Below are 23,201 nucleotides of genomic sequence, written 5' to 3'. Positions count from 1 at the left end.
CAGTAGTATGCCAATTTGGGAAATATGGTATAAATATGTTTTTGGCCAGACAGAAAAAGATAGAAATTTCCCTAGTTAATTTTCATTGTTTGTTTTATTTCTGCTTTAACTGGAGGATGTAAGCTATACCTTGTCACCTCGGGTACACAGAAATCTCAGCTTCTTAATTGACCTGCGCTTCAGTTCACTTTCCAGAACACTTGATTGCAAAGAGCGGACTTCAATGGCCTTTTGGCCCCATCCTGTGGTACGCTGTGTACATTCATAAGCTACGATAAAAATATAAAAATCAGAAAAACACAAAATCTTTCTATCAGTGATAGAAAATTATACCCACAGTCAACATTTGATTATGAAGAGATTCATTATTACAGTTCAAATAAACACGTTCTTTTTTTTCCTCCTTCTATAGTCAGTCATTTGGCCATTATGCTGCTCAGCAGTGGTGTTCAAACCAGCTATCTACTGTCACCATTGCAACCAATGCTGAATAACTAGATCTCAATTAATTTTTGTTTTCATATCCTCTAATACTGCAGAAAAAGCTAAGGGTTAATTCTACCCTATTTGTAGAAAGTCAAATTGGCCCACTGCCATTCTATATTTTACAGTCTAGCTGAAGTAAAACATTCCATAAGGGTTTGTATTTGTGCTCAAGCGATCTACATGGAAATCTAACTCTTCAAAATTTAAACCATTAAAAAATGACTTGCTCAAATAATGACTTTAGCAACTCTAATGCAATTCAATGAATTACCATGTTATAAACATAACTAAAGCTAATTTGATACTGTTAAGGCTCTCTCTTGCTCAGAAAATTTTTATTAAGAATTTAACTTTTGGGGGTCGGCCTGGTGGCAAGGCGGTTAAGTGCACACGTTCCAATTTGGCGCCCTGGGGTTCGCCAGTTTGGATCCTGAGTGCGGACATGGCACCACTTGGCAAGCCATGCTGTGGCAGGCATCCCACATATAAAGTAGAGGAAGATGGGCATGGATGTTAGCTCAGGGCCAGTCTTCCTCAGAATAAAAGAGGAGGATTGGCAGCAGTTAGCTCAGGGCTAACCTTCCTCAAAAAAAATTAAATAAATAAATGAAAAAGAATTTAACTTTTGGACACTGTCTTATATTACTTGGTGACAAAGATTACGACAATTGCTTTAAAGAAGAATACCTAATTATGTAAATAGCCATACAGTCAGCTGGTGCTGTAACGTATTTTCTGACACAAGGAGCAGTATTATTGTTAAATGTTTAACTTTCAAGTGATACTTTTTGTGTACTTTATGGGGAAGCAAATTTCCATAAATAAATACAATCCTGCAATTAAAATAATATCAAGATTTTGAATCAAGCTAAAATAGTCTAGAAAACACCAAAACAAGGCACCTTCATTGTCATATTAACACAACTAAAATCAGAATTTAATTCATTAGACTTTCCATTTTCTTCTATTATAAAGGCAATAAACTCTGCATTGATATAACTACAATATAGGTTTTAAAACACTTCCTTATCTTTCTCGAAGGTTCTAGGATGACTTTGTTTAAACCTGGCCTATATACACATATACATTAAATATGCACTAAAGGACTCATGAAGGAATTATTAAAGTTTTATAAAAGTGACTTTTCATAGGCAGAGTGTGAGCTATTTTGAATCCCTCAACTAAAACTTACCAAGCATTTATTATCTCTTGCTTCCTTTTACACTACAATTAAAAATATTTGTATGTCTAAAATTGACATTAAAATTGTAATTAAATTACAATCATATTTTTATTCAGACAAATGGCTCTCTTGGAAGAAGACTTTATAAGTCTCATTTCAGACTAGGATTAAAATCACTCCAGATTTAAGAGAAGTAAAGGGAATCCATGGCCTGAGTGATGGGAATAAGTAATAGATTTAATTCATCTGGATTTGAATTTTTTAGCCTATGTGAATACTTCATTAAAAATGAATTGTCAATAACTATACAGAGTGAAGTTTCTAAACTTAACACACAGGCTCTAAGTACACTGTGCATGTGGCATTACATAATTTCCACCTTAATTCTGAAACACACTAAGCTCCCACTTAACCTAGCTACTGAGCTAGCTTGCTTATGAGATGGAATCCAATGATTTTTGGTGGGAAGTGATAGTTTCTGTGATTGTTAAGCCTCTATATATTTGTTTGAAAATCCAGAGTTATTATGATCTTATTATTATCTACATTTATTATATCTCAAGGAAATGTAAAATTTAGATTGGGGAAATCTGGATCTAGGTTAGTTTTAAATAACAAAGCACTTGTTTTCAGACAGAAAAGGGGAGTAATTGATTTTCTTAATATCAGTGTAGTATTTAGTATACTCTCAAAATACCCTTAATACATAAACCAAAATATCATGTTCTAATAGTGCTATAATTTATTTTACACATAGAGATTTTTCGAACTCTAGCAACTCAAAATAGCTTTTTGCTTTAGGTCAGAAGTTGTCCTGCCTAAGGACAAGAGTGGTATCAGATGACCTTTTAAGACCTCTTGGATTCTTATGACTGTCTAGTGGCATAAATATGGGGTTTTGCTCCCACTTTCCCATTCGAACTGAATTTCTCTATTCCAAATTCTGATTAACATATTGATCACAAAAGTACCACTGTAAAGGTTAGAACAAGAGTCATTATTTTCAGTTTCTTTTGCCCCAGATCTATCATATTGTAATCATTTACCTTCTGTCACTTAAAATGGTTTGAAACCCTCTGTGAGTTCTTACCTCTTTGAAAAAGTTGAAGCAGGTTTTCAGGACAATCCTAAACACTATGTACACAAAAAGAAAGGATTCTGCAGATGCGATGCAAAGTGTCATCATCCCATAATAAAAAATGTCCATTAAAAAGCAGTTCTTTCAAACTGGTCCTTAAAGCCCCACAAGGATCGCATTTAGCCATTTTATAGAGATTTCGGAAGCTTCTGGCATCTCTACTGACAAACTACCTTTCTCTCTCTCTCTCTCTCTCCCTCCTCTTTCTCCTTTATTTGCTTCATTAAAGTCCTCCTTCCAAGTACATTTATCCTCCATCAAATCACTCTATGCTCTCTAATAGTTTACTGTTCACATGCATTCCCTTCCCTATCTAGAATCATCTCTGTAGTCATCAAGTCTCAGAAACATACACAAGAGTCTCAAGTTATTCAGATTTCCAAGATAAGCAATTCTGCACTGGTCAGGAAGAAAAAAATGTCCTGGCCTGATGAAGATGAAGAGACAGTTTTCTTTATGTTTCCATCTGGGCGGTACCTAATAGGCATCCCAGTCAGTCATATTTACCTCTTCTGTAAGTGAAGGATGATGAAATCTTAGTGACAACGAATATGTCACATATTCAGTTTGTATTTGATTCCTCACAAGAATATTACTCACTAAACAGAACACTACTGACTGTATGAAATAGAAACAGTTTGCTCTTCTTTTATGACTACTTGGCAGTCTCCTAAGATAAAGGTAAATCCCCCAAATCAACATGATGGAATGAAGTATTTTCAACATCTGTGTAAAATCTGCCAGCAAAAGGAGTTAAAATAAAATCACAGATTATTGTGGATAGGGATTCCTCTCCTATTTTAATTATATGATTATTGCAAATGAACAACGAAGACAGCCAAAATCAGTCTCTTTGTGGTAGCCTCGTGAAATCATTAAGCATACGACAAACACACACATCACCGTCCTGAGGGAATAAGCACGCAGTATTCCAAATTAACACTATATGCCTTAAGAAAAATGTGATACTTCAGGAGATAGAAACTTCTCTATCATCATCGGCCACAGGAAAATTTTTATACATACCTACTGAAGATGGTATGTCTCTCCACACTTCGAGGATCTTCTTGAAGAGTTGTTCATTTGCTTCCATAGAAAGGGCTTCAGCATTGAAGGTGAGCATCATGCCAATTCCCAAGGAATCAGGTAAAATGATGATATTCTGCAGTATAATGATTTCCAGGGTCTGGAATTACGTTTCATAAGGATTTACATGTCCAACATTTTATCACTACTACTTTAATTGAAGCGGTTTGGCTGAGCAATAAACACCAAAAAGGGATTCAAAGTGCAGAGAGGAAGAGAAACTTCTGTTTCAGTATTAAACAGCATGCTACCCAATACTTGAAAAGAGCCTTCCCTATGTCATAAAGTAGTCACTGTTTAATATTCTCCTTTTATTTAGGAGAAAATCTTGTTTGCAAAAAGCAGAGATATATTTCCAAGACAGGGAAATTCATTGAAATTTCATCAAGTATTATGTATAATGATAAAAGAAACAATAATTAATACAGAATTGGATTTCAGATTCATTTCAGCACATTAATGAATACTTTAGTAATGAATGTGTAAACCAAGTAACAAATACACAATCACTGGTAATCAGCCAATTCATTCAAGTCAGAAATAGAAAATTAAGTTAAAAATAGCTTCAGCTTAAAATGTTTACAAGGAGCAGCTTTATAATATTCTTTGCTGCTTGAAATATAATAGTCATCCTCCCTTCACAAAAAATGTAGAATTTCTTATTCAACTTATATAACCTTAAAATACCTTCAGTACACAAATTCGGAGATATATTAGGTGACATAATATGACATACTAAGAAATATCTAAGATTTTCTAAATTTCATGATGTATAAAACAATGTGACAAAATTTGCTTAAACTGCATTGTCACATTAATAGTATTTCCATGAGAAATGAACAATTACATGCCTCTATTATTTCTCCAAATTAGCAAGTTACAGGAAAAAAAAAGTCAGAAACTATACTTGCCAAACTCAGTGTACTCAGGCCATGTGCTTGAGGCCGTGTCTCAGCAACAACAATCCTTAAAACTAAAATGGGGATCCAGAGACGAAAAGCAATTTTAATGCGTTCCCTGGGCACTCGCATGAGCAATTGAATCAGAAAGAGATGAAGAGAGAAAAAGAAATTGCAAGAAAGAAGCTTGTCTCAAAAAAATCTGTTTAGAATAAAGCTGGACAGCCGTAAATCCAGAAAGCCTCAGAGGTAATTCTCTTCCTTCTCAGATGATTCCCGAAGTAACCAGATAGTCCTTAGCACACATGGCTCCCTTGTAGCATGACGGCTTTTGCAATCTAGCACTCTTGAAAAATATTATTTTTAGTACATTCTGTTTCAGAAGACGCTCTCTTGTCCCTTATATTACAGTCCTTTCTGTTTTAATGGGTCGAGACACTAGGGAATTTAGCTAAAAATACTATTTTTGAATATACTCAAGGTATCCTAATTAGGTCAGAAAATGATTTTTGAAAACTCATCTTCTCTCATTTTTGCTGCCACAATAATTAACTGATTGCTTCAAAAGGCAATAATTCTCTTTTCTCAGTAGCCAAATGGAACACAGTGTTCACATCTTCTTGAATGACTTTTCAAATAAGTATAAGCTTGGACCAATACTGCAATGTTCAATACAGCATTAGCTTCAAAATAAAGGCTAACTGACATGACATAAAAATAAGATGCAAGAATTTATGGAAGACACTTCAACTGAAGAATATTTATATAAACATTAACCTGAACTTGTATCTAAATGACTTTGGCTGGGTTTGGTTCAATATTTTCTACATTACAAACAGGGTGATTTCTATATAATCATAGGTGACAACTGAGTGATCAGCTGATTAGATTGTTAATATGACCACAACATTTTTTTTAATGTCTCCACTAATGATCTGACAATTGCTCCATGTAATTTGTAAGAGATGTATAAGATAATTCTGAAAGCTGCGCTATACACATTACTGGAGTGATTTTAAAAAGTCTATAAAAGTTTTCTCCTGGACTTCTGCGTAATGCTAAACTGCTAAAATTTTACTTGTCAACAAACTGGGGAATTGAAAAAGGGTGAAGTAGAGATTTGTTGGTTCAGCCATTCCTTTTAAATATAAGTTTCAATAGGACAAACATCATTGCCACCATCAAATTTAAAACACAATAGAATTATATTTTGTATGGGATGTGTGTGGGAAAGGAATTCTATTATGTTTGAGCTCTTTATAGAAATGATGTGAATAGTGTTTTTACAATTATCCATATTTTAGATGTTGTGCCATGTTTTCATTATTTATAATTATTTAAGAGTTAAGAGTTGAGGTGCACTAGCTTTTGAAATGCTGAATCCTTTTATGAGACATTCTAAACTATAATTGATACTATAAGAGAACACTTTATGATAATTTGCTATATATCACAGTTGAAGGACTACAATCTGGATAAAGAAGGAGCATACACATAATAATGCTTCAATACTGGTGTCGTATTTTTAAAGAATCTGTTAATGCTTTATAGAGTGCAGAAAGACTAAAGCAAGGATTGCAATCTCATATGCCAACTAGGGCCAGTTATTATAATACATAAAGGTGGATGGATAAAGAATATACTCCATCTAAATGGGGACAGGCACAAATCTCTTCCAGTTCATAATGGCTAGATAGTAATATGGGCTTGATGTTGTCAGATCTTTTGGTTTATCAATAGAAATCTAGATTTTTAAGTGTCAACGCTATTCATTTAAAAAACAAAGAAAAAACACTGTGCCAGAGAAACAAAATCTATCTATGAATAGACTCAGCTGTCTGGATTAAGAAACCATCAGTGATTTTTGTTTATCTATTACTGCTTTCTGGCACTCTGTACTAACTTATTAGGTCTCAGTTCCAGTATAGATATTGACAATCATGTTTTTAAATCTTTAGGAGTTTTGACAGTTGGGATAACTCAAATTGTGGTAAACAATAATTTCTAGGGATCTTACGTTATTTGGCAGGGTCACATCAGACATAATCTCAGATTCTGCATCAATGATGTGATATCCATCTGCTGAGCTGAAGAAAATCTTTAGTCTTTTTTCAGAACCAATAGCCAGGTCAACTGTCACTGGCTTATGACCAAGTGTTGGAAATACCTGTAGATATAAAACCAAATATGGCCAAAAGGCCAAAAATGACACTCCGACAAGGCAACAATCCCACCCACTTTTACTTAATAGGTTTATAAAACTAAGGTTGATTTTAAATTATGTAATGTATTTAGAGACCTATGTCTTACACATTATCTTAGGTCTGTTACTATACCAAGAATATAATTATATTCAGGTTCTAAATATTGAGCTTCCCTTCGAAAGCCAAATCTCCAATAATCATAAGAGCCCTGCACTCTGTTTGCTGTCTTTAAATTTCTTGCCTTGAGCTTCAGCAAATGAAGGAGCTCATCTGGTCTCTTAAACCGGTTCGCTGGATCAGCTGCCTGTATTTTTGCCAGTATTCGTATATAGGCTTCATAGGACATGTAGTCTCCTTTGGAGTCTGCTGATTGATCAATGCATACTTGGTAGGGAATGAAAAAGGCCAGACATGTTAACCTACCATAGACTGGATGTATTCTAGGCACCTATGGTTCCTAGTCCAAGGAAACAAAAAGCCAAACAGGAGTCATTGCCAAGTTCAGGTCACAGCAGAAGACTGAGCAGCACAGGATTCACCATACTGTAGTCATGAGGTGGGATTCAAGAACTGGAGTGAGGACTTTGACCAGGAGCTGTGTATCAGGCTAGACAGACTGCTGGTACTTATCTTCTTTGCTTTCCAGCTCCATACCAGGCAGCTCTGACCAATCAGCAGACACCCAAGAACAAACCCATATCCAAATACTGACCGCTGACCCAAGGCCCAATTTAGGGAGATCAGATCAGGTATGTGATTTGTGTCAGGGCAGACCCAGACTGTCTGTATAGTAGTCTGTGCTATTTATAAAAGAACATATTTATGGTGCAAATAGAGAGTGAAGGGCAGTCGTAAAAGTTAGTCCATCTTTACTGTATACATGTGATGTTTTGGTCTACAAAATATACCATGAAAACAGATCCTGACCTAAGATACAAAAGTATTTCATGAATACATGCACGGGTCTATCATGATGTGTCCTTATCCATGCTTCATAAAAACTTGTCCGTGGACCAACTAGTTCAAAATCACCTGGAACATTTGCTAAAAATATAGATTCCTAGGCCCAACTCCAGACCTACTTATTCAGCCTGGGGTTGAGTCTGAGATCTAAACTTTTAATTAATGTCCCAGATGATTCTGGTATAGATCCCAGATTAGGAGTTACTGGACTCTATATAATGCTGCCAGTTCATTAATCAGTCCTCATTACTATGGTGGAATAAACACAAAATAATCCTATTTATGTGGAATTCTGGAGCATTATAAAAAAATAAACAGAGTCCTCAGTTAATGAGATGTGATTTAAAAAATCATCAGCAACTTAATTGGCTGGGACACTATATGGTTACCTTAAAAGGCTGATCCATAGACATTCAGTCAAACCATAAGAAAAGTGGAAATAATGCTGGTAATCCAAATTAGCCTAACTACAATTCCTTGCAATAGTTCTAGAGAGAAATGCATTTACAGTCCCAGTTTGGGAGGAATATAGACCCACCCTTTCTTCCTTACCTCCATCTATTGTAGCCTTGGTAATTAGAGCAAAAGCTTTCTTTTCCCTCATTCCTTTTTCAGTGGGGTTCCCCATCTATCATTGCTACACCTTTCCTTACCTACTCTCTGCTCTCCACCCGCCCCACTAAAAGAAAACAAAGACTTTCTCAGCTTCAAGTCGTTGGAGTGGCAACCAAAGCCCGTGTTTGGGCTCCAAAAGAGAAGGTCTTCATGTTGACTACAGGAATTGGGAGTGAGGAGCTGGTGGGGAGATCCTCTAAGAGGAGGGGTCAGGGATTTCCCTCACACTCTCCCTTGTTGTGGTGCCTGTGAATTGTCTAAAAAAGGGTTAAACAATAATTATTGACATGATATATTCAAATACATTAACTGTAGAAGAATGGTATATATTTATGCTACTGTATTCCAATTGCTCTGTTTACAATTTCTCAAAAGAAAAACCATATGATCCAAAGGAAAAGGAGACCACTCACTTTAATAGCAGTGCTTTCATCGAAGGACTTTGGTGCCCATGCATAAAGGTGAATTGATGATTTCAAAGCAATTGCAATATATGTTGTTTCTTCATGTTGGACTACATGATAAAATACAAAAAAGTAACAATGCCACAAAGTTTACAAGAACATGCAAGTATTTGCATTTGTCATCGAAAATGTCATAACCACAGTGTAACAGCACAGATCATTCATTTTTAGAAAAGCTATTTGGTTACAATTTGATGTCCCAAAAAAGGCAACAAAATTACTATATAGTTTTATGGAGTGTATGCATTAGCCTTCAAGAACACTCTAAATTGTACACTGAAAACTACAAAACATTGCTGAAAGAAATTAAAGACAACTGAAATAGATGTTAATGGATGGGTAGACTTAACATTGTTAAGAGGGCAATACTATCCAAAGTCATCTAGAGATTCAAAGCAATTTCTGTTAAAATCCCAATGGCCTTTTATGCAGAAATGGAAACAGTGATCCTAAATTCATGTGGGATTAGAAGAGGCCCCAGATAGCCAAAACAAACTTGAAAAAGAATAACAAAGTTGGAAGACTCACACTTCCCAATTTCAAAATATACTATAAGCTACAGTAATCAAAACAGTGTAGTATTGATATAAGGATAGGCATATAGATGAATGGAGAATTGTAAGTCTACAAATAAACCCATATATCTACGGTAAATGGTGCCAAGACCATTCAATAGGGAAAGAATAGTCTCTTCAACAAATGGTACTGGGACAACTGAAAATCTATATATGAAAGAATGAAGTTAGACCCCTTACCTCACACCATACAGAAAAATGAACTCAAAATGGATTGAAGACCTAAACATAAGAGCTAAAACTATAAAACACTTAAAAGGAATATAAGAATACATCTTCATGGCAATGAATTCTTATATTTGACACCAAGAGCATAAGCAACAAAAGAAAAAAATAGATAAATTTGGTTTCATTAAAACTAAAATTTCTGTACATCAAAGGACACTATCAAAAAGGTGAAAAGACAAGCTATGGAATGGGAGAAAATACTTGCAAATCATATATCTGATAAGAGCCTAGTATCCAGAATATATAAAGAATGCTTACAATTCAACAACAAAAAGACAATCCAGAGAAGACATACAAATGGCCAGTAAACACTTGAAAAGATGCTCAACAGCATTAATCACCAGGGAAATGCAAATGAAACTACAATGAGATGCCACTTTACACCCACATGGATGGCTAGAATCAAAAGACAGACAGTTACAAGTGTTGGCAAGGATGAAGAAAAAATGGAGCCTTCATATTTGTGGCAATGTAAAATGGTGCAACCACATTGACAGTCTGGCAGTAGCATCCAAGAGAAAAGAAAACATGCATTCCAATGTACAAAGATGTGTATGAAATGTTCATAGCAGCATTGTTCCTAATAGCCAAAAGTGGAAAGAGTGCAACTGTATAAAAAAGGAATGTGTAAAAAATTGGATAAACTAAAGGTGATATATATATACAATGCAATACTATTCAGCAATAAAAAGGAAGTACTTGATACATGTTGTACAGACTACAGCATAGATGAACCTTGAAAACATTATGCTAAGTGATAGGAAAGACCACATAATGTATGATTTCATTTAAATGATTTGTCCAGAAGAGACAAATCTACAGCAAAAGAAAGTAGATCAGTGGTTACCTAGGACTGTGAGGGGAATAAGGTGAATGTAAGAGGGATAGAATGTGGAATGATTGCTAATGGCTATGGGGTTTCTTTGTGGGATGATAAAAATTAGATTATGGTGATGGTTACACAACCCTATAAACATTCTAAAAATCATTGGATCGTATACTTCAAATGGGTGCATTTTATAGTATGTAAGTTATTTCAATAGAGCTGATTTTTTAAAAAAGAGAAAAAATGTATAAAAAAGTATATGCTTGCTGTCAACTGGACCTTCTGGTTCTTGTGGAATATGTTGTTCCACCTGATGGATTTATACTTTGTGCTAAAATCCCTCTTTCTTGGCAGAGACATTGTTTCTGTCCTCTCTAACCTGATTTCATCTGAGACCAATATATAAAGCTTTTTTCTCTCTGTCTGTGAGTCTAGTTTACTCTTTCTTTTTCTTTTGCACTGTTCCCAAGTAGGCCAAAGAGGCATGATTAATAAAGCCCCCAAAACAAGGGAATTCTCTGTTAAGCAAACACTTCCTATAATTTTAATACATGGCAGAAATTGGTCCTGGCCCATTATTTTGTGGATCTTGGAAGGCTATGAAAATACCATGCAAGTATGAACATGTTGCTTGTTCTCCTGTGTGAAGATGCTACTATTCCACCTGTCAGTAGGACAAATGTTTTTGGTTGTTATAAGAGCTGAGATGGGTTGGAATGCGGCCAGCCAGGACAACTAGACTTACCATCCACTTACCAAGAGCACAAATTTGAAAGGTGACTATCTTTGTAAACTCTCTCTTATTGAACTAAAAAATTATCAAGTTAGTAGAAGGCATTTATGCTATATAAACTCCTGGTTTAACATCTGGGGATATCTTTCACCTCAGGCTACCAAATTTAAAGAATATGATTTGGAGGAAAGTAGTGATACATAAAACTAGAAGAAAGTAGTGTATTTGTTTAATGCCTAATTTGTCTGGGTACCCATTTCTCCCTTTAATGGTGTATGTATACATATGTACACACATATGAAAACCTATCCTGGGACAGCTTCTTCATATGCAGAACAGAAATGGTCAGTTAGGATGGAAATACCCTGCTGCAACTCATATTATGTGATTCCAGCTGTCTCTTACTTATGCCACTAGTTCTGCCTGAAGGCACAATTAGTGAAGAGGAAAGAAGAAAATGAAGGTTGAGAGTAGGGGGATTTGCTTCAGAAATAGAACAGAATGTTCTATTTGTTACTCCACTTCACAGTGGATGGTTGTGAAGAGACAAGGGATATGAAAACACTCTAATAAGACAGGAAATATTTAGAAATTATACTCATGAATGTCAACAGTGGGAGCAAGAGCCAGGAGATCACAGAAGAATTTTCTTTTTGACTCATCGTAAAGTTTCCTGGTTAGTATTAAAAGAGATTTTCCAATTTAAAAAGAAGACCAGGAAGATGTCTCAATTAAATTCTCTCATTTTTGTATATGAAGTTGCAAATTCTTTCCTTTCTCTACTTTGCCTTTTGCAACAACATATTTAACCAAATGAAGGAAAGCAAAAATTTCTATAGCTGTAGTAAACATGAAATGGGACTCACGGACACTGAAGTGTTCACAGCCTGTCAACTTATCGATAGCTTTGCAGGCTTCCTCTGTCTTTAGCATTTCCTCTTGTCTTCTTTTACTTTCTGGATCATCATTCAAAATCTTGTTCCGCAGCCAGGTCAAATGATACACCCGAAGTCTGTTCTTACGGCCTGATAGATAAGAAAAGCTGTTTCATTTCAGTCTATTTTTTCATATATTAGAAGTACAAAAATATAAATTTATTTTGCCTTTTTAACCAAATGTTTTCACTAAAGTAAAAAAACTTTTAAAAACCTACACTGCATCAGAGTCTTCTCTTTAGCGTTTGGAAATAGGATAGCAAAGTCTCTCTTAGTCTCTCACTTCTAAGAGATAGTCATAGTGTCTACTAGCTACCTATGTGCCTGTCTGAAGTGAATTTAAACTACTTCTTTGGGATAGGTTAAGACTTACTACTGCACTGGCAACAGAATCGCCATCCGTTCATTTGTACCTTGGTTTTTATATAAGTCATGACCCTTCTGGGATTCAGAGACCCAGAAGCTGTCTCTGGTAGTGGGTATGTATGAGTGGGATGTCTGACGTCTTTATTGACTGTTAGGCATTCATAGCCAATGGGATGGGTGTCTTTGTGCTCTTTCATTCCTGCACTCTTACAAAATAATTGAACAGATTTATTAGTTGTTTCTCAACCCAATTTGCCCTTGACATTAATTTTCTAATTATAAATCCCATCAACTTCTTACAATTCCTTCAGGAAGAACTGGCCATTAAAATTACACATTTCTTTTCATATATAGTAACTTTATATTCATTTTTAGGGTTTGTGATTATAAGATTTCTAGGCCCAACAATAGGATTCTTACTTATGTAATTAATCTTAAATGTGTTTTTACATGACATTTTTAAAGCAATGTTAGAATTCACACATGCATGTCTATTGCCATTCTATTCCTAAATGGTAAAATAAATTTGTGCTCTGAACTATTAGGTATCTTTCCACACTGATGTTCTCAGTACTATTTGATGAAAAATAATCTACATTTCAGAGAAACGTATGTATTAAAAGGGCATATTTGGGTTAGAAAAAGTTGGATAAAAAGTAAAGAAATCTGTTATCCAGATGTGCAGTCTCTAAGCCACCTAGATGTTTTCAAAAACTACATGTGCCTTCTGTGTACCTCAAGGAATTATAAATGAATGACCATGAAACATGATCAAAAATATCATGAAGCTTTAGCATATATATAGAGGATTTTCTCCTCTAACAAAAATTTAAAGCAATGTTAATCATATTTAGGAATTTATATAATCGTCAATTAATGTGCAATATGGCTACTATGTATAGATAGGAAGTATGTAAACACACATAAATGACTGATTAACATCATTTTATTCTGTAGTCAAACCTTTCTTTTCTTTTTACTTTTCCTATCCTTTTGTCAGTTATCTTTTGCCTACAGTTAGCTTTAATGCTAGTGCTTTCCTGATACCGAGTAATGTGTAGTAAGCACAATCACTATTAACACCATTTACTTGCTCTCTCATATTCAAAGGTTCAGGCTCTGACTGACCAAAACTAAAGTTCAAATACTATGTGGGAACAGTGTAGAGGTCTTAGGGGATCCATTCTTGTTACTAACCCTATCTGCAGGCCCTTATGACAAGGCTGTGCATCCAATGATTGCCCACTTTGTTCTTTGTTGCTTCTAACACATCACAAGAAAGGCATATGGTGGCTGTTAGTGTGATTGTGTGTGCATGGATGGGTGAGGTTTTGAGTTGTGAAGTTGCAGGTGGCTACTCAGAAAAGACCCGAAAAGATGCAAATGGCATGGTTTTTCTTAACATTGACCTAGGTTAGGTGCATTACAATCCAATAACCAGACTCCAAAGGAGAATCAGAAGTTAGTTTAAATTGTAAATATAAAAGGAAATACAGGGGCCGACCCCGTGACTGAGTGTTTAAGTTCTCGCGCTCCGCTTTGGCGGCCCAGGGTTTCACCGGTTCAGATCCTGGGCGCCGACACTGCACCGCTCATCAGGCCACGCTGAGGCGGCATCCCACATGCCACAACTAGAAGGACCCACGACTAAAATATACAACTATGTACCAGGGGGCTTTGGGGAGAAAAAGGAAAAATAAAAAATCTAAAAAAACAAAGGAAATACAGCAAAGAAAGTCTGGTGTCCCAATTAAAGGTTATATATAAAATGCTTTCCTGTGAACACTTTCACCTGAGAAAGTATTTAGCCTAGTTTGCAACCTAATTAATCTGCATAATTACTCAGCTAATTTTAGTTCTGAAACAAACCGGAGATGGTAATCAGCAAATTGAGCGGCTCTACAACTTGAATCTGACGGAATGGTCTTCGCTTTATCAGTTTAGTAACGTCTGCCTTTCCACTTCTGTCCATCAGATACAGATTAGATCGGGTTCCCAACAGCAAATTCACTCCTGTTAGTATATAAAAAGAAAAGTGCTATATTAGCTCAAATTACATTTTTATAATTGAATTTACAGGAGCATTTTTCCTACTCCAGTGGAGTGATCTATGTAAAGGTGAGTTTCATCATTTTAGGCTAATGCTAACCTCATTCTGTATAACAATGAACTCTTACCAACAGAAAAAATTTCATTGAAATATATTAAAATATAGGAAATATCCTCTGGTAATAGTCTACCAGTTGACGTCTGGTGTGCCGTCTTATATACAGAACTTCATGTATATCTCAGCATCCTTTAGTAGTGCCCCAAACTTTATAAAAGCCAATCAACTCTTTTGAACAAAAGTTACCATTAAACATTAAGGATGTCTAGCACCTACACAGGCTTCAGTTCAGTTGATTTCTCATTGCTAACTATAACTAAGGGTTTTAATACTTTCAAAATAATTATATGTAAGTTGTTTTTAATATGAGCGATTCTGTGTTCATGTTTATATGAAAAAAAACTTACATTGCTAAGTGCCTATGAAATTAGTTCCTACTTTCACGTCTCTAAATTCCTATACTCTGTTATTTGTCTGCTGGCTCTATTCATTCAAGCATAAGCACCGTTTAAAAACCAAATGAGAGGACTGAAAGAGAAGATTGAACTAAAGTTAGAATACACTTCAAACCATTGTAGGAGTTTTCTCTGATAACCTGAGACACAGGAGAAAATCAGCAATGTAATGTAAGGGAGAGTACCAGTGTCTTCCTTCTATTTTGAGAATATTTGTGCTCCAAGGGTATAAGGAGAAAAGACAAGTGTCTCGGCCTTCATTTTCCCACTATGTACTTTACCAGTTCTCTAAGTAATGGCCAATAGCAGGTTTTGGAACTGTACCTGATTCCCACAGGGGAATCACAGAGGGAGGGGGAAGTATAGTCAATTTTGACTGTAATCTTTTACTTTTCAAAATATAAAACCACAAGTTATAAAGATGAGTTACTCGACACTAACTGCATTTCTGGGTAGTTGCATGATTGAAATGATAATGAAGTAAACTTTGCTTTCTTGTTATCTGACACATTATATTAGCAAAACTTTGAGGATGACATGTTTTTTTCTAAGTTGTTCAATCTATGTAACTATAATGTTTACTACACTGCTCTATTTTTAATTTAAAATTATGTCCCCTGTTCAATCAAACATTAAGCAAAATCCATGAAATTGCAAGTTGGAGGTTGGCATTTACTTTGGATTTCTACTCTCCTTGCATTCATTTATTCTGTTTCAATTATGATATAGATTGGCTTGAGTTAAAATATTATCTCAGCACTACCAGTGCAGGTATAATTCTTCTGGAACAAGGGATTGAGAAAGTCTATCAAAGTAAAGACGCAGAAGGAACTGTCTCTATAAATCCTCAAGATTATTTAAAAACACGAGGCAGCAGCAATGTTTCTTATAATATCTCATTAGGTATTATATGCTGCACACCACCTTAAGTTGAAAATACTAAGCTCAAGTTTTCAAGCAATTATAACCTAATCCAATTTTATATGTTAGCCAAGTTAATTCAGGTTAAAAAGAAAAAGAATAAAAAGGGGAAGGAGTGCCAATTCAAACGTCAAACTGCACTGAGTGAAAATAAATCAGCAAAAAATAAATAAATGAGCAAATTAACTACTATAAATATATACATTTTTATTTGGTTGGTGATGGTTTGGTAATAGCAAACAAATGTTTTCCATCTATGATTTCTCGCAAGTTTGCTATGTAGATAAAAGTATATTCTTTAACAAAACAAATGAGTTTTAAGAAAACAAACTCACCCCACAAAGAACCACAGCAGATCTCAGAAGTGAATTCCTTTTCATACATGTGGATTAGTGGTTTTTTAAATGCAGGAGAGACATATAGTGGGTTAACATTGACTCCAGAGGATCGCTTAGGTGATTTCTCAGGTACTTCCACTAATCCAGCATATAGTGTGAAGAAGTAAGGGGAAGATATTGAGAAAAATTATTAATGTATAAACCATATGAGCTTGAATATTTCAATAAGTGAGACGTAGTTTAGAAAAGTTCCTTTTCCTTCATTGTATTTTATTTTTTACTGGAAGTTTCATTTCTTTAACTCTTAAACAATCAGATAGCATAAATCATGATGACTAACATACATTTCTGAATAGAAAAGTATTTTAAGTTACTGTGATCAGACTGCAAAAGAAAAAAATCCAGATGAGGGACTCAATTTCTCAATTGTAGTTCAATTTTAGGTGCCATAAAGATTCAGTGAAAACATGTTTTTAAAGCATATATCCATCTGAATTTACATCAACTGAATATAAGAATGACTTGATTCTTTCCAGATCATGAACCAGTGGTCAAACACTATTTAATATGTGAACAGACTGTAGCATTTGGAGACTATATTAAACACACTTACAGATGGCACAGGCAAAGTCAGCATTTGCAGCACTCCCAGAACCGTCGGAAGGAGATGAGTGGCTGACAGGAAAACCTGATTCTGTTGATGCTTCTGATATGTCCATACTGTCATTCTCACCATCAGGTGCTGTGGGTGCGGCGCCTGAGGCAACGGCGATTGAGGCCTCACTTCTACTGCCTGGCTCCTAAAAGAAGATTGAAAATTGATTTTGACTTATTAGGAGATTAACAACAAGAGAAATATAATATTTTGCCTAGGGGTCATTTGAAATATAACAAAAAGCCTAAGGGTCATTTGAAAAAGAGAGTGCAAAATTTGTAGCATCTATAATTCTGCACACTTATAAAATCCACATTTACCAGAAGAACGTAACAGAGAACTAATCTATGTTAAGACAATTGATGTCAGAGGAGAAATTCAAGCAGCTTGAAGTTCCTAGCTGTACAATTTGGGGACCTAATATTTGTGGAACTTTTTCTATCTACTAGGTAATCTGCTAGGCATCTTATTTACATATTGCTGTGAATCCTTATAACAATCCAAAAAGTAAGTATAATTATCACCATTTTACTTATAAGGAGACTAAAGCTTGGTAAAGTTAAATAATTTATTCAAGCTTATAGAGATAAGTAGGGGGACCAGAGTTTGAAGCCAAAGTCTGTTTGATTCCAAAGCTTACATTCAGCTATGCTATGCCAAACAGCCACTTGAAAAAACAAAAAGCGCCAGTGAGAGTATGTGTTCCACTTTGTCAAACGACAAAGCTAATGATGGAAAATCAACCAACACAAATACAAGAGTGTGAACATGTTTCACTGAAAATCTAGCTGGCTTCCATTAACTTACAGAGAAAAAACTCAAGGATAAAGCCACAAAATGTGACAGAATTTATGTGGGATACCATATCCTGTAGAAACACATACTGTCTGTTTTTGGTAAGCCTGTCTGTTGATAACCATTTCTTTGTGTCTAAACAGTGATTCTTGGCATTGAGAGAGTTGTGCAGCCCTGTCAAAGACTTGTTGTTATGACCTTTCCAACCATGAAAGTGTCATATGGCAACATGTCCTTTTTAAATTAAAATGAAAGGAGGATCCATTCACTCTGTAAATGTCAAAAAACATCCTTGAGATAACTGGAAACACCTAGGGATGCTATGAAAACTATGGTGGGACATCCTGTTTTAATGTCTTTGATTAAGATAATTAGGTAGGTAGGTAGGTAGGTAGGTAGGTAGATAGAGAGACAGACCAATAGATAGATAGACAAATGGACATAGATACTTTCCCATTGATGCTGCTTTCCAATTAAAAATCATCTAAGGAGTTTCCTTCTTCTCTTTTTTCTTTGTTTCCTTCCTTCAGTGCTTTCTCCCACAATTATTGTGTGCCTATCATAGACCAAGACCTCGACTGGGCCCTGGGATTGGGTGAGTGGGTAAAGAAAAGTAATCAAAGATGAATTAAACATAGTTCCTGTCCTTTAAGAGTTCACAATCTAGTGTGAGAGAAAAACAAGTAAACAAATAACTAAATTACAATGTCATAAGTACTAAAATGAAACTATGGGCAAAATGCTTGCAAGCACAGAGGAAGGGATGTATAATTCTGTCTTGGGAAGTCAAAGATGATAAATGAGCTGAATGGTGAAGGATAACTAATTCACCAAGCAGAGAAGAGGTGAGGGGGCAGCCTTCGAGACAGACGGAACAGCTTATACAAGGGCATTAATTCATGAAAGAGCATGACATCTTCTAAGCTAGTTCGTGTGATAGAACAATAGGCTGGGAAAGTAAACTAGCATGATATTTCCTCTGTCTTGAATCTCATCTGTGTTTTCAGATATCCAAATACTCCTCATCTGTCAAGAATTAGTTCAAATACCAGGTGCTCCTTGAAATCTTCTCTGTGATAATCCCTATTGATCTAGCATCTGCGAAACTATTTGAGTATTTTAAACCTATTTATAAAGTCAGTAAATGTTTTGTGAATGACAAAATCATCATCTAAACATAGTACATTACTTCTGTTTAAACTGTATGTGTTAACAGTTTCTCAAAAAGTTAGAATAGAATCTAGCAATTCCACTCTTAGGTATATGGCCCAAAGAAATGAAAACAGGGACTCCAACAGATACCTGTACATCAATGTTCACAGCAGTATTATTCGTGATAGCTAAAAGGTGAAAACAACCCAAATGTCCATCAACAGATGAATGGATAAACAAAATGTGATATAGTCATATGATGGAATATTATTCAGCCTTAAAAATTATGGAAATTCTGATACATACTACAACATGGATAAACCCTAAAACATATTATGCTAAGGGAAACAAGTTAGATAAAAGAGTAAAAATATTGTATGATTCTGCTTATATAAGGTATCTAGACAGAAAGTAGAATAGAGGTTACCGGGGGCTGGAGGGAGGATAATGGGGAGTTAATTATTTGAGATGTTGAAAAAGTTCTAGAAATGAATAGTGGTAATGGGTGTACAAAATTGTGAATGTCCTTTATGCCACTGAATTGTACACTTGAAAGTGATTAAAATATAAAATTATATGTCTATTTTACCACAGTAAAAACTTACCAGAAAAAAAAAATGTATGTGTTAAGAGACACTATCCCAAACATGTGATCTGAGTAATAAAGGTAAACAAACAAAGAAGATACTTTTGTCCCTGGAAGTAAATAGGAACCATCCAAATTAGAAGAAGTAAAGATCTATCTACAGCTATAATTAAAAATATTTAAGGCTTTTGGATAGAAGTTTAAAATATATTTGGAATGGCTGGAAATGTGACATATCACATGAAGAAACACAATCACAAGGAGAGGAACTCATTCTTTTCAAATAGTGCATTACCTCCTGTTGATGTTCAAAGTCCTGGGATGCTGGTCTCTCCAATCCTGGACCATCTGTCTCTGAGCAATTTTCTTCTCCATTGAGTTCAAGGGCTCCACTCTCTTCATTGGTTCCACTGGCTCCCTCACCTCCACTTCCCTCCTTGCCTCTTCTTCCACTGTCTATATTGGCTCCATGTCCTTCACGGTCCCCAGTGGCTGCACTGCACCAACTGGCTGCACTTCCTCCATGGCTTCTACTGGCTCTCTGGATTCCATAGCTGCTGCAGGTTCCTTCTCCTCCATCACTTCCATCTCTATCATCTTGCTTGCAGCTTCCATCTCTGACATAACTTGGCCTGATAACAAGATCCAGTCAATAAAAGAGAGCCACCCAACAAAAACACATTTGAAATTCAGCAAATGAAACAGAATTAGGATGTGTTTTAAACATGTGTCATACATATGTACCATCTCCAGGCATGCTTTTTCTCTATGTGAACACCACTGGCATGATATAGACAGGAAAAATGTCCTTATGTCCTGTCAATTTTAAGTATTGAATTAACATCACAGCCATCATCAATTCCCTGCCTGCATTTGGATGGCAGATGGAAGAGAACTTGCATCTTTTATTAGTAACACGTGTTAGGTTAGTAGCAAGAATATGTATTTTTTTCTTAAATAATAGACTGCTTCATGCATTAGCAGCTTCACAGCCCCATGAATAATCAAGTCCATATCTTTGGCTCAACCACAACATATTTGAATTTGAATAATTCTTCTTATAATATGTCTAATTCATGTTTATTTTGACATGTGCCTTGATTTTATAACGAGTATTGACTGTTTTGCTACAGAATCCCATTTATTATTCTACTACTACCACCGGTAAGTTCAGTAATATAGATCTCATTAAGCTGAGATAGTTGTTTAACTAGTTACTAAGAACACCAAGCTTAACAAAATGTCTCCATGATCTTTCGCATAAGAGACAACATAAACATGTACCTATGATAATTCTAAAAGCTAATTTATTTGACAATGGAATTCTTGGTAGAATTTTTTAGTTGGCAAAAAAGAAAAAATGTTGAATGATCTATAGTCTTTTCCATCATGTATATTCCCCAAATCACATTTGAAAATTAACAAAAAACCCCCATGGATTTCAATATTATAAAGCAAACAATTCTCCCATGGTTGATTTTTCTCTAAAAATTTAAAGATATACTATATTAACCAATCTTCTTTGAGAGCAGTTTAAATACATACCATGAACAAATGTAAATAAGAACATACTGCCTGTCTAGAGCACGAGCAAGGAACTAAATACAGCAAACAACTGGTGGCATGCCAAAAACATTACTTAACTAAATATTGTCACTTTGGGCAGCTATTCTATAAGAAGATAAAATTGAATGAGTACTGAATTTAGTTACGGCAGTTTTCAAAATTCTGAGAATAATGCTAAGCTAGTAATTTTCAGCCTAAAAATATCAAGTAAGAGTCAAGTTTGCAATTCATTTTCTGGGCAAATTTAGAGATTTTGTTTGCAAGTATCAGGGTTTCATCTTACAGTTATTAAGTGCACACTACTTAATTTATCACCCCATTTCTCACACTCATTGTGGTTTTACAGGATAGGATGAATCAGCAGCATTAATTTTAACAGAAACACCCAGACAATTCCAGTTATAAAGAACCTAATAAATACTTGAATGGTAATAAAATACAATATACAAAAATGCAAAATTAAGTGTTTTGCAGTAAAATAATTTAAAATCTCTTATTGAAGATCAACCACTTACCAATATGAAAGTGCAATTCATTTACCCTCTTGGTAATAAATTTTGAAAGTAAACCAAGGATGCAAATAGTTCTGAAATTATACAACATGGATAGTGCAAGTAATCCAGGAAAACTAACCTTGGCCAACTAGGGGTATCATCATGATTATTTTCTTTGTCATCAACAGCTGCATCATTGTCATCATCATCATGGCGTTCACTGACATCATTAGCCGGATCAACCTGATTATCCAAGTCATCATTACCATTTTCATGGTCATAGGTATCTTCATAAGCATCATTAGAATCATCATCATCACCATCAGTATCAGCACCGGCATCATAGAGTTCAACATAATCACCATCTTCTTCAGGCGGCTGAATGACAGGTGCAGGAGTTAACCAATCATTCCGGAAGATTTCAGAGAGTGCATTATAGCCTACCCATTCATTTGTCAAGTAAACGGGGGGTGATATTTTTCCTACTTTAAATCCATCTGGAACCTGTGTGCACAAGAAAGGTTAATGTAGTCTTTAGTAGCCTTTCATTTTCTTCTTCTAGGTTGGAAAGTTTCCAAGCTGACAATATTTTAAAATATATTTTCAATTGAAATGATGATATTTACTCACTAGATAGAGCCAACATTTTTGTGAAGATGAGATGCCAAAACCCAAACCTCAACCTGTGATCATTAATGGCCTTTCCGAATCACACAGGGCAAAATTTATTTACTTTGTTTTTTATTACCCCTACTTGTCTGCTGAGGAGTAGACATTTGGTTTTGGTACTGGAAAGTAGAATAGATGATTTGACGCTCTATAGAAGATACAGTCACTTTTTCCTTTTGTTTTATCCTCTGATATTGAGATTAACACATAGCACTTAAAATTGATATTTTAATTTCCAAGCTCTATTTTTACACAACATAGTTTGTCTTAGTGTAATTGAAACACTTGTAAGAAGCAAATTAATATAAATCCACCTTTAAGTATGGTATGTGTCTTATAAGCAACCTTTGAGCAACCTGAAAGGGATGTGTGTGTGGTAGGGTAGGGGTAATTACAAAAGCAAAGTGAAATGATCTAAAAGCACGCTGCAAAAAGAATTGGAAGACTGTTTTTATTTATGCAATCAGACAGCATTTTTCACTAAATATTTTATTTTTTATGCATTGCCTTATCAGACAAGGAACAATATTAGACAAAAATTGAGTATCTAGCCTCTACTCCTTAATTTGAGATTAACTTCTACAAATAGCTTTTGATCACTCCTTTCTCGAATGTGTTCTGGAACAAGAATGTGAAAATAAAATATTTTTTGACCAATTAAACGTTTTTCCACTTCAAATTCAATCTCTAGATTTCATATCCTGCGTACTCATATAGCAATGGGAATCTATCTTTGAAAAAGTACCTAAAAAAACAAACACT

General features: G+C 35.1%; 1 protein-coding gene across 7 annotated transcripts in view; it reads right to left on the bottom strand.

The window, feature by feature from the left end:
- Positions 1 to 23,201, bottom strand: part of NRK (Nik related kinase) — a 123,714-nt gene that overhangs the window by 4,717 nt on the left and 95,796 nt on the right. For 2 of the 7 annotated variants that reach the window (XM_070605108.1, XM_070605114.1), the window contains 11 exons: positions 21,910 to 22,274; positions 20,006 to 20,342; positions 17,136 to 17,322; positions 16,520 to 16,660; positions 14,571 to 14,714; positions 12,267 to 12,425; positions 8,990 to 9,088; positions 7,238 to 7,383; positions 6,810 to 6,959; positions 3,834 to 3,993; positions 130 to 269 (listed from right to left, as the gene is read on the bottom strand). In XM_070605108.1, coding sequence (XP_070461209.1) covers positions 130 to 269; positions 3,834 to 3,993; positions 6,810 to 6,959; positions 7,238 to 7,383; positions 8,990 to 9,088; positions 12,267 to 12,425; positions 14,571 to 14,714; positions 16,520 to 16,660; positions 17,136 to 17,322; positions 20,006 to 20,342; positions 21,910 to 22,274 — 2,028 coding nt within the window. Of the gene's footprint in view, positions 1 to 129; positions 270 to 3,833; positions 3,994 to 6,809; positions 6,960 to 7,237; positions 7,384 to 8,987; positions 9,089 to 12,266; positions 12,426 to 14,570; positions 14,715 to 16,519; positions 16,661 to 17,135; positions 17,323 to 20,005; positions 20,343 to 21,909; positions 22,275 to 23,201 lie in introns of all 7 variants that reach the window. The other 5 variants (XM_070605109.1, XM_070605110.1, XM_070605111.1 and 2 more) reach the window with 5 other exon arrangements.

The sequence above is a fragment of the Equus przewalskii genome, chromosome X, assembly GCF_037783145.1.
Source record: "Equus przewalskii isolate Varuska chromosome X, EquPr2, whole genome shotgun sequence".
Lineage (NCBI taxonomy): Eukaryota > Metazoa > Chordata > Mammalia > Perissodactyla > Equidae > Equus > Equus przewalskii.
Note: the sequence above shows the minus strand (reverse complement) of the source record. Positions and strands in the feature narration are given on the sequence as shown.